General features: G+C 48.2%; 1 protein-coding gene across 1 annotated transcript in view; it reads right to left on the bottom strand.

The window, feature by feature from the left end:
• Window positions 1-1,230: 1,230 nt before the first annotated feature.
• TRIM67 (tripartite motif containing 67) overlaps window positions 1,231-12,453 on the bottom strand; it is a 38,131-nt gene continuing 26,908 nt past the window's right edge. The window contains exons 3-10 of the mRNA XM_004578544.2: window positions 11,430-11,552; window positions 10,178-10,288; window positions 9,000-9,153; window positions 6,906-7,051; window positions 5,456-5,594; window positions 3,685-3,988; window positions 2,142-2,304; window positions 1,231-1,381 (exon numbers count right to left, since the gene is read on the bottom strand). Coding sequence (XP_004578601.2) covers window positions 1,316-1,381; window positions 2,142-2,304; window positions 3,685-3,988; window positions 5,456-5,594; window positions 6,906-7,051; window positions 9,000-9,153; window positions 10,178-10,288; window positions 11,430-11,552 — 1,206 coding nt within the window. The 3' untranslated portion in view covers window positions 1,231-1,315. The remainder of the gene's footprint in view (window positions 1,382-2,141; window positions 2,305-3,684; window positions 3,989-5,455; window positions 5,595-6,905; window positions 7,052-8,999; window positions 9,154-10,177; window positions 10,289-11,429; window positions 11,553-12,453) is intronic.

Raw genomic sequence — 12,453 nt, 5'->3', positions numbered from 1 at the left:
GAGAGGTTGCTACCAGGTGGAACTGGAAATGACAGGAAGAGAGGAGGGAACAAATCACACAGACCTCTGGAACAAGGTCTCTCCAAGAAGTGGGGATGACTCAAGGGAGGAGGATGGTGTTCCTAGGAAGGAGGGGAGGACTTGACCCCAGAGTCCTGCCCTGGTACACACGGAACACAGCAAAATTGGGCTTGTGGGAAGTTGGGAGGCAAGGGATGTATCCATTTATTTCCTGCCCATTTCAGAGGTCACACCCACTCTGCCATGAGTGCCTGTCATCAGGGCCAGCTCTTGTATTTGTGATGCATTTGTGATGGCAGTAGGGTGATCTCGGAGAAAAGGGTAGACATGGCTGTAAAAGGTTTTCCTATGCCTCCCATCTTCCATGCTTATGCATCTTGGAGTAGCACAGCTCAGAATGGCAACTCAGGTTTTCAGTTCACTTCTTGGGGCATCCACTCCAGAGAAGCACCACCACCAGGTGAAGATTCGTTACACAGACTTTAAAAGCCCAGTGTTTGCATTTATGTGTAGGAACTAAGAACTGAACGCATGAATTCCATTAGACTGTCACACATTCTTGTATGTGCATGTGTACCTCTGTGTGTATGTGTGTGTGTGTGTGTGTGTGTGAGAGAGAGAGAGAGAGAGAGAGAGAGAGAGAGGAAGGAAGGAAACAGGAGAGTGAGCAAAATAGTAGGTTGACTAATAAAGGCTCCTAAGAAAGCCATTTTAAGTCCTCACAAGTTCGATGAGGGAACCAACAATCAAACATGAATGATTAATGTTCCATTCTAGCAATCCCAGAGCAGCAACGAAAAACTAAAGGCTTCTTTTTCTTAGCAAAGAGGAGAACCTGCAGCTGTGGGACTCTGAAGGAATAGGGCATTCCTGCAAATGTTTAGCACTCAGGGATGGGGTTGTTCACAGCTCCCCGAATCTGTTCACAAGGTGTCAGTCTCCAAGTTTACCTTCCTCTCTCCCTACAAATAAAGAGAAGTGTTGGAAACTTACAGTAGGAAACATAAACTTCAAGCCCAACTGATTTCTCAATTTTTTGAGAAAGATGCTTCTTTGTGAGTATTGCAACATCTAGGTGAAATGAAGGTGACACACACACACCCGTGTTTATGACTGATAGTGGCAGCTATGGGCATGGCCTGCTGACACACTGCCCCAAAACAAATGTATCTCTACAACATTCAGTGGCTACTGGGTTGCATCCCTGACTCGCTTGCCCTACCCTCATGGGTATTGTGAGCTTAGTGAGAATGGCAGGGTTCACGAGCCTGGCTGGAGAGCTGAAACTGGGAAACTAGTTGCCTGATAGCTTTGGCCGTCCCAGGTTGGTTGGTACTTCCAATCCTGTGTGCAAGGTGACCTGTAAAAGAAGATAGGATAATCAAAGGTGGGAAAACACAAAGACCTGAGTGTCTACAGCACCCCAACCATACTGTCCGCTGCTTTCCTGAGAGCTGTTGTCATTTCGTCACTGTGCTGTCATTAAGTCGCTGTCACTAACAGAAATAAGAATCACACAGCTAACTAGAGTTATATGAAGCTGCAGGAGCCCAGGTAAAGTTACTACACCTGCTACAACAGGTGCTGTTCTCATGGTTGCAGATTTAGGTCTACTTCCTTCCCATGGCCCTCCTTCCTCATCCAGTGCTGTTGTATTCACAGCACATATTTCAGGTTGCCTCAAATCCAGTTTGCAAAAGGGTTAAAGGCCAGTAGACTCCAGAAGTGAGTGATTGATGTAATTGGCATGTAATGGGCACAAAGCAGGACCCTGCCTCAGCCCACTCCCACCCTGAGCAGTTGGCAGAGGGGGGAATCTCTGCTCATGACAAAGGATGGCATCTCCACATTTCTATCCCCTTGTGCCCTCAGGTCTGTCTCTCTGTCTCTGTAGGCTTCTGTGCCATCAGAGCTCTAGCATTGGATGCAGTCCTGAGTTCTGCTTCTCCACCAGCTGCCATAGAAGAGTCCCTGCTTGGTCCAGATGAACAAGTCAACAGCAGGGAGGATCCATCTCCAGGGAATGCCCAAGACAGGCTAATAGGTGATCTGGCTGCCAGGACCCACAGCAAGCAGCAGCGAGCAGAGGACCAGCTCTGGCCTGGAGGGGCACATGCTACCTGCACATTGCGGTTGAGGCTGAGGGCTGGCATAAAGACACCATCCACGTGGTTGAAGGCTGTGGGGCCCTGCTGCTGCCCATTGATGAAGAAGGTCAGGGTGTGCTTGTTCAAGTCCAGCAGCACGCCAACAGTGGCTCCCTTGCATACACCACCTTCCGTTCTAGGAAGAGAAGCCCAAGGAAAACACATTACCATACCGAGCCCAAGATGCAGAGGATAACTCAAGAAAATTATTTAAAGGAAGCAGGGAACACTCTTCCTAAAAACAGAGCCAGGGAGGTGGTGGGTGGCAGGGTGCTGATTTTCTGAGGGTATGCCCTTCATTTGCAGTGCATACCCTCTCTAAGCTGGCCACTAATGAAATTTCACCCTAGAGGAACCAGGCTGACCAGCTCCTTTCTGACTATATCAGACGTACACACCAAGGGACTTGGACTTATATGAGTAGGTTTCATTTGAAGCTGTGGAGCATGGGGAGGGAAGTCACCTTGACCTGCCAAGGACAAGGACTCACTTGGTGCCCTTTTTTGTTTTAGGCTAGTGAGAATGCTTTGCCTGAGGGCGATGCAAACCTCCAGGCCTTCAGGAGATGTAAAGCCCCCACCCTGCTTTAGCAGAAGCTTCCCAGGAGCCCCTGGAAGGTAGGTCATGGCTGAATTGTGAATCAAGGTCTCTTGAGTCACCAGCTCATGTCACCTTGAGAATGTGAATACTGCATTCCTGTTCACTGGGTGAAGACAGATTTAAACAGATTATTTGTTTGGAAAGAGAGAGACATGCTGACTCATTTCTCAAATGGAACCAGCAGCTGCTTCTGGGTATTCCACATGGGGTACAGGGACCCAAGCAATTGCGTTATCCTTCGCTACTTCCCCAAGCATATTAGCAGGGAACTAGATGGGAAGTGGAGCAGCTGACTCAAATTGGCACAATTATGATATTTCAGTCACCTGTGTCCACCCTGGTCCCACTACTCCAGGGGTCAGCCTCCCTTCAGAGTACAGCAGCAGCTGAGGGAACCCTTGGCAGATTCGTTCACAGGGAACACCACTAACACCTTTCCATCCCAGGCTCACCCTGTTGAGGACTCTGCCAAGGCTCAAAGCCCATGTGAGACCAGAGCAGGGGCAGGGGGAAATTTGGGCCAATGACCTGCAATTCCAACACATCTACTCCCTCCAGGAATGCCCATTAAGGCTCTGTAGTGACTCAAGTTTGGGTTGGTGGCTGTAAAGGGAAGTGAAGAGGAAGCAGGGAGAAAATTGCTAGCAAATTATCCAGTAGAATTCCTGGGCAGCGTGGGGAACTAGTTGGGCTGGTACTATTTTTATCTTCATTATATACTCTCATTTGGGCTTCAGGTAAATGACCACTTCTACCTGATCATAGGCAAAACCACCTAGAAACCGGAGACCACAGTTTCTGAGAACATCTCCCCTCATTTCTGATGCCTAGGCTTGGAAACAGCAGAAGGGACACTGTCCCACAGGATCCTCATTTTTAAATATCACATGTCCACAGAGGGCAGGGCTATGCGCACCTGTTAGTGTGGGAGTTGCAGTGCATGAACCAGCTGCGGTTGTTGTCCACGTACATGGCCCAGGCCTTGTCATCTTTGCCCAGCATCATGTCCTTGACCACGCTGGCCCTGGCCACCCCGAAGGCAGGATCGGGGTGGTTGTCATACCGGTCCACGTGTAGCTCCCAGTAGTGCACACCCTTGGAGAATGCAGCTGTACCCAGCACCACTCTATCATCATAGCTGCTGCAGGTGGCTGTCAGGTTGTCATTGGATAAAATGATGTCCCGATGCCCAGAGTTGGGGTCAAATGTGAACCAGGCCACTAGGAAAGACGGAAAGGAGAGACACAGGGTCAGGTGATAGAATCCACTGGTAGTCTCTAAGATGCTCAGAGACAGACTGGTGGATTCAGAATGAAGGCAGCAGCATTGAACGGTCTTCCCTATATGGCTACTACAGGCATGCAGGCATGCATGCACTAATATGCACATGCACACTCCCTGCTCCGCGTTCATCCATTTTTCCAATATCTTGAACCCAAACTAGCCTGAAGATCACAGATATTCAGCCATCAAAGCCTGAACTCTAAGTGCATTTCTTTGAGTCTTGATTCCTAACACCTTTCCTTGCAAATGCTCAGACACTGTTGTGAGTTAAGGAGAAAGTAGAAATCAGCGACTCACCTCACAGGTGGGAGATTGGTGACACAAAACGGTAAAGTGATATGATCAAGCTCATAAAGCAAAATTCTCCATTTTGCTACTCATCGTGTGCACCCTCTTCTATTCACCAAATCTCCCAGGCTGTGGAGAAGTGAGGCTTCTACTCTAAAACTGTGACCATAACATGCGTGGCAAAGGATGGGACTTCTCTAGGCTGGAGAGCCCCAGAGGCAGAAAGCTAGTGAACATAGTATATAAAATGTCTGCAGGCCACACCATTTTCAATAAAGCATCCCTAACTGACATTGGGGTCTACTCTGGCTCATTCTCCTTCCTGCCTCTGGATGACCACAGAGGTGTGTTGTGTTTTTCTCATGGTGATCAGATGACAAACTCAAGTGAAGGATGACAAGAAATGTAGGCTTAGCACTGCCCTTGGAAGCAGCAGTAGCAGGGTAGGAGCTTTGTCTTTGTAACCTCACTAGACCATGCCCAATATAAAACTGTCTTTATAATTTGTATTTTATTTATGTCATTGCTGCCTGCAAAGGACGCAAACAATGAGGTATCCTCTGCGTAGTTATGGGCTTTCACTGCCTAAAATTCCTAAAGCAGGCATGCAATGGAGTGTGCAAACCATCAGGTCTGAGCTGCTGTGCTGGCAGTGTGAGGGATGCGTTCCTGCTGCAAGAAAGGCTCCAACTGAGGGGCCCATGGGTCTCCACCCTGACAGACATGTGGCTCACTGCTCAACCCTTCAGAAGTAGAAGTCTGCCTCCTCTGAGCTCTGAGTCTCCTTTCCCAGGTCCGGCAAAATGGGGTGCATGGATGGTAGCTTGTAGGGAGGAGGTTGCAGGCAAGAAGCAGGGACAGGACTGGCAGCAGGTGGATGCACCTTATCTGGCCCCTTTTCCTCCAGTCCCTCTCTGCCTTAAGCAGCTGTTAGCTTTTCCCTGGTCTAAAGGATAAGATGTAGGTTGGGCCTGGGCACCCACTTTCCTGTTCTGTAGGTCTACCCATGGACCCAGTAGTCCACAGCCTGGAGAATACTGTCATGCCCAACATCACCTATTCATCATGACTACTGTAGGTGCCCATCTGGGCCACTAACAGATTCTGATGCTCACCGTCAGACGTCTGCAGGACGACAGTTTTGCTGTAAGGTCCAACACCAGAGGAGTTGTAAGCCTTGACCCTGGCATTGTAGGTACTGTTGAAGTGAAGACCATCAATGGTGCACAGGGTCTCCTTGCCAACGTACACTTCCTGAAATACAGCCAAGCCTACTAATTAGGCTGTATCATTTGGAAAATTCCTCTTAGCACATGATTGCTGGAGACACATTGATATTAAAACTGTGATTGGGCCTGGCACAGTAGCCTAGTGACTAAAGTCGTCACTTCGCACGTGACAGTATTGCATATGGGCACCAATTCTAATTCCGGCAGCCCCACTTCCCATCCAGCTCCCTGTTTGTGGCCTGCAAAGGCAGCTGAAGATGGCCCAAAGCCTTGGAACTCTGCACCCACGTGGGAGATCTGGCTCCTGACTCCTGGCTTCAAGTCAGCTCAGCTCCAGCCATTGCGGCCACTTGGGGAGTAAGTCAACAGATGGAAGATATTTGTCTCTATCTATCCTCCTCTCTGTATATCTGACTTTCCAATTAAAAAAAATCTTTTAAAAATGTTATTATCTCAATAAAATTATTAAATAAGGGAAATTCTAATTAGCTGTGTCTAGGTAACAGACTGTTTAAAATGGCACAAAGCCCTGTCTAGCAGCTTCCCTGTTCCTTTACCATTAGAGGTACAGGGTGGTTTGGGGTGGACCCTGGGGCGGCAAGGACTACACATTAGCAGTCAACTGGGACACTACTCAGGAATGTCCTACCCCTGCTCAGGCCACTGCCCACCCCTTCTGCCCTGAGATTGGCATCTTTTCCTTGGCCCTCTGAGGGTTTCTGCTTTCCTGGTCTTCCTAGAGTGGTAGGTATTTCTGCCTTGGACCTGAGCTGCTTCTCTAAGGGCATGTGTCTCACTTAGTGGAAGTTATCAATAGTAGCTGTGTGTAAGGCTTCATATGAATACACACAACACACAGGCACACAAGGTCAGGGAGTACTAACTAGTTATTTCCCAAACTTTTATATTCTTAGATTTTTCAAACAAAAAAAAAATGAAACACCAGGTACGTATGTCCTTTTGATAGAAATTAAAGGAATGTTAACCTTTAGCAAGATTTGGTAAATGGATACAACTCCTCAGAGAAGAAATGCAAGAGTGTTTGTGATCCCTGGGATTGGGAGGCATTGGGGAAGGAAGTGCATATAGAAGACACCTTCTCTGAGCTCTTCCTTAGGCCCATGGGAAAGTGATCCAGAATATTCTGTACAATGGACCCTTCTTCCTGTCAGCCCCAGCTAGACCTGGCCCTCAGTAGGGAAGCCCCACATCCCACCACCCCAGGAAGGCTAGCCATCTTTGTCTCTGAGGTGTCTCTTGAGATGGAACCAAGACTAAGGGCTCCTCCCTTTCAACGTTCCCCCTACCCCCACTGCAGACAAGCAGCAGTCCTTACCCGGAACTGGCCCCCATCACCATCATCTAGCTCCAGGATGTAGCCGTCCACAGGGCTGTGGGTGAAGGGAGGCATCCTCCAGGCCAGGGTGACACTGTTGTTGCGTGTGCAGCACTTCTCGAGCTGCAGCAGGGGGACGGGTGGCACTGCGGTGACAAGAGCTTGCCTGGGGTTAGTGGACGGTGCCCCTGCCAAGACTCCTGCCCAATCTCTCCCATCACCCCCCGTTGCAGGAGCGCCTGGCCACCAAAGAATAACGAGGCTTTTTTCACCCCCTGGTCACCCTAAATGGTCACTCCCATGCTGTATGCTTTCCAAGTCTGGAGTGTCCTGAAATCCCAGGGCCATTCTATCCCTTGGAGCCTGTACCCCTAGGGAAAGACACCCTTTTTCCAACCCACCCACCGAGAAGCCCTGATTTGTGAGAAGCACAAGAGTTCCAACAGGGTTCACATCCAGGTGTTGGCCAGCCTGTGTGCTCCCTCTTTGCAGGGCCACCAAACCAAGTGAGACAGCTTCACTCTGGCCTGGGAGTGGGGGCCTCTGGCCAGAAGCATTTGAAAGTCAAAAAACTAGATTTGGGCCAGGAAAGCATTTGCAGAGTACGGGACAGCCAGCCTAAGTACACAGGGACAGGAATCAGGCGCATCACAATTTTTACCAGAATGAAAGTAGGAAAAATGTGTTTCCAGCTGTATTCAGGCTCAGGAGATTTTTAGAAATAGTTAAGTCCACATACTCTCTCTCTTTCTTAATCTTTGAGTAAAGATGGCAGCATTGGATTTGTAAAAGCTATACATTTCAATGTGGCTCTGAGAATTAGGATGTCAACTTCCAGGTTAACTGGCAGGGTGAAGCCCCTGACTTTATCAGGGACTTGGTCCCAGGGCTGACTGAATGTCAGCTGACAAACTATGGGAGTATTTTCTGTCTCTTGCGCTCTGCTGCTCTTCTCACCGCTCCCTCTTTCTTCCTTGAAATCCCCATCTGTCAAGAGTGTGTGGAGCAGTCCCCAGCCTCTTCCCAACACAGCTCCACTCTCCAGGCCAACCCCTCCATTGCAGCTCCCTGAACACATCCAGGGCCTCTCTTCCCTGGTCACCATGTTTCATTCACACCTGGAACAAGTGGTGCTTCCAAGCCTCACTCAAGCTGCAAACTGTGTGGGAGTGAGCAGGAAGATGTGCAATATGCCTGTTTTCCCTTTAGTTTAAAAATGGCCATGTATTCAGCAGGCAAGGACTTCCCAAGCTCACAGAATGCTGCAGGGGTTGTCGTTAGCCCACAAAAAGCCAAGCAGATTTTTTCCTCCTCCTGAGAGTTTCCTGGGCATCCCTGAAGAGGTAATACCTAGACCAGGACTCTGGCTCTGGCCACCACTTGCTTGTGTTGTAACCACAACAAGTTGTACAAACTTGAATTAAGCCTTTGCTGGGTGTCCTCCTTGGCTCTCTGAGGCCACCACCTGCTACCCTCCACCTTGTTCATTCTGCTCTCACCTCTGACCCAGCTCCTCTTGGAACATAGAAAACATCCCTGCCTCAGAACCTTTGCACTTGTCAACTCTCTACTACTTGGAATGCTCTTTCCCAGGTTACAACTCCTTTCCCTTTCCTTCCTACTCTTTCTCCTTTTCCTTTCTACATTTTAATATACCCTCAATATCTGCTGTATTCCCCCCTTTTTTTCCTTAACATCTGCCTCTCTCAGACATTTATATCATAGGTTTCTTTGCATACTACCTTCTTTCTGTGGAATAGAAGCTTACTCTCAGATAGGAGTTCACAGACTTGTCCTCTGTTGCCCCCAGGGTACCAGGCACATGGCAGACACTCCATAAGTGTCTCTAAAGAAGCACATATCCCTGGCTTTGCAAATGGGAAAGCTCAGGCTCAGGTGGACTGTTTCTGTTCCAACTTGCACAGTCCATGATGGCTGAAATGGGTCTTGAGCCATCCAGTGTCCCTAGTGTCTCACCATGCTGTACTCTGGGTGCCACAGACCTTCTGTGGCCCAAGCCTGCCACCTTCAGACTGGGTGCCTCTTTGGAAAGAAGCTCTGATTAAATTGGGGCCGACCACGGCTCACCCCTACATTTCATCTGAATGAAGTCCAGCTGGTGGATCGCCTGCAGCAGTGGCTCGCTGTCCAAGGTCAGGTCGAACTCCGCAGACACTTTGGGCTCCAGGGCTCCTTTGACCCACTGCTCCTGAGACACCTGCACACGCTTGATCAGAGCATCCGAGATCTTAAAGGGAACCACAGAGTTTAGAGTTGCAATCTGCAAAGGGAATATTGTGCAGCAGTGTGATGGGTGTAGGGGTGGATCGGAGCCTCTTCAAGGCTCAGGGCCTGGAGGGGGCTGCACTCACTGTGAGCTCTCAGAGTCATGGCAAAGAGTACACGGCCCCTGCCTTTGCAACACCCATGGTACAGAAACGCATTTCAGTGTTTTCAGTCACATTTCAAATGTCCAATCAGGTTAGATATAAAGAAGCACTTGCTATTTAAAGACATGCACTAAAACATTTTGTGACATAAATGATGCTTTTCTAAAGTATGCATAAACATCCTTCATTATATCCGTTCTAATAGATCTAGTATTTTGCAAAGTGAAACATGTTAGGAGTTTGTCTCAGGGTCTGAAGAAAGGGAGTTTCATATCCCCAGAGTTTTGAAGTTCATTCTCTACTGGATTCTATAGCTTCTGCTCCAAGCTGACTGTACCCTTCAGAGCCTTGATCCCATGTTCCCCTCTTGGGGAATAGGCAAGAGTTTTCATCATTTCCCCCATAAACATGGCTGAATCACTACTGTGTTCTGAGAGCTACAGATGACTCTGAGCTCACCTGAAAGCTTGTGAGATGATTCCCAGAAGGCCACACTGTCTCCATGGATGGCCAGTCATTGACCAACTCTGCAGAGCTCTGCACAGTGAGTTAAGGGGCCAGGTAGGGTCTGCTGTTCACTTCTGTCCAGCTTGTGTGGCAAGAATGATCCTTTGCTGTTTGTGGGGGAGATGTTGAAGCACAGCCTTTGGATCCCCCAAGATTTCCCATTGCACCTCCTTGCTGAATGGACTGATGCAAGATTAGGGTAACGGCTAGTAAGAATCAGAGCCAAGGTCAGAGGCTAGGACTCCTTTAAACACTGAGCAAAGGAGAATCTGCTCAACTCCAAGACAAGGAGGACTCTTTCGTAAAACTTGAGCTGGTTTAAGGACTGGTGTTAGAGTTGCGGGAACAGCTCCAGTCTTGGTGGGGCTGGCTCACCTGTAGGAATCCAGAGGGGTCATTCTCCTTGATCACCTCCAGGCAGTACTCCATCAACCCTGTGGATTGGCGCAGCTTCAGTGTACAGTGATTGATCTGGTCCCAAACCATCTGCAATAAAACAGTTCCTTTAAGCAACCATCCCATCAGAGGAAGAACAGCTAGGCTGCAGTGAGACTCAGTGCACAGACAGCCCTGAAGAGGCGCTCCCTGGGGTAACCTGCACCCGCTCCTCCCTCAGCCCTGCTCCTCAGCTCCAAGTGTTCTTGTCACTGGGAAATAAGTGAAGACAACCTCAGTAGCCTTAACCATTTCCTTTGGAAATCATGGATCCTGTCCAATTCTCATTGCTGCTTTTTTTTCAGAAGATTTATTTTATTTTCATTGGAAGCCAGATATACAGAGAGGAGGAGAGACAGGAAGATCTTCCATCTGTTGATTCACTCCCCAAGTGGCCGCAATGGCCAGAGCTGAGCCGATCTGAAGCTAGGAGCCAGGAGCCTCTTTCAGGTCTCCCACGTGGGTACAGGGTCCCAAGGCTTTGGGCTGTCCTTGACTGCTCTCCCAGGCCACAAGCACGGAGCTGGATGGGAAGTGGGTCAGCCGGGATTAAAACTAGTGCCCATATGGAATCCTAGTGCTTACAAGCAAGAATTTTAGCCACTAAGCTACCACACCGGGCTCTCATTACTTCTTTCTTTGAAAGTGATGTTTTCACATGCAGTTTGGGAATGTCTCTAGCATAGATGGAGCTTTTCATATAATGATAATTCTTCCTCCTTTTGCAGCGTTTATGGGTGCCTGCCCGTACCAGATTCTCAGTTTTAGAGGGTGAACTTCACCTTCCTTTTGTGGCGCATGTGGGAGTGTGCATGTACATGCATATTTGATTATATGTATGTGACATCAGAGGGAACCTGAAATGTTTCAGACCTGAGCACAGCTAGGCCTCCTCATTGTCTTTGTTCACCTCTGCAAAATGAGAACAAGAGGAGTCTCTTCGAAAGATGGAAGAGCTTAGAGAAGGTGGGAGAGGTGGGCTTCTGACTTGCAAACAGCAGGGCACAGGTTGTTGGCTGGATCCTTTCCAATCACATGAGTGTTACTAAACAAACTGGTTTAGCCTTTCTTGCCTCATTCAATGATTCACTCAACTAAGATTTATCTAGCACCTACTGTACGTTGGACTCCACATTGGGTGTGGAGGATGTCCCAGGAGTTAGATGTGCCAGTCCCCTAAAGAGGTGCCTACCTTCATCTTGTGCTCCCTTTCTTTAGTCACCTTGGTGAGCAGCTTGGCTTTCTGTCGGGTCAAAGCATCAACCAGGGCATCACACTGAGCCACCAGGCAGGCTTCATAGTCCAGGCCATTTTCCTGCGGGGGGGAAATCAGAGAGCTTTAGAGAGGCGATGGAATCTGGCAGGTGTTGCTGACAAAAAACTGTATCATCAGAGAATGGAGAATCTCATCCCAGCATTGCCTGTAAGGGTCTTAAGTTGGAAACAAAGTAAATGTGGACTAGGAGAATGTCCTGTGACTTTCAGCATGTCTGCATGGTGGAGAAGTCTGTAGTCCTTCAAACCTTGTTTAAAAAGCTCTTTTCATGCTATGGGAAATGCTCATGAAAGTTCGTGAGGAAGGAAAAAAGGCAGAAAGCAAGCTGTACGCAGTGCAGTCTTAGACATGTGTGCGCATGTGTGTGTGTCTAACGTAACAGAACACACGTTAAATGTTGGGAGAGTGTCACCTCACATAGTGAGCTATTGGTGAGCTTTTTCTTCATTCTTCCTAGTTACAAAAACGTCTAGAACCCTTATGTTTGTTTTTATAGCGAGAAACAAATAAAATAAATGGAAAGTATTCTTCTGTAAGATCTGTATTGATGAGTTTTAATAAAGAATTGTCTGGCTTTTCGGGTCGTGGCGGGAGCAAGGTCCCGGCCGCGGACTTCGGATTTCCTCCAGTCTCAACGTGACTTCAGAGTTCTACCACCCCTTCAGGCTCCTCAATAAAGTGTTCGCACCTCAAAACAAAAAACAAAAAACAAACAAACAAAAAAAAGAATTGTCTGAGTCTCCAAGACCAGTATGCATTCAGATATCACATTATGGGCTGAAAAGTATGTCTGCTGAAATTGTTGATATCTTAACCTCCAGTTCCTCAGAATGTGACTGTACTTGGAGATAGGGACCTAAAACATTTTTTGTAATTTACTTATTTTCACAGTGAAAGAGAGAGGGAAGAAGGGAGGGAGAAGGCAGAAGAGAGAAAGAGA

Source organism: Ochotona princeps, chromosome 10 (genome assembly GCF_030435755.1).
Source record: "Ochotona princeps isolate mOchPri1 chromosome 10, mOchPri1.hap1, whole genome shotgun sequence".
Lineage (NCBI taxonomy): Eukaryota > Metazoa > Chordata > Mammalia > Lagomorpha > Ochotonidae > Ochotona > Ochotona princeps.
This window is presented reverse-complemented; position numbering and strand designations above follow the sequence as displayed.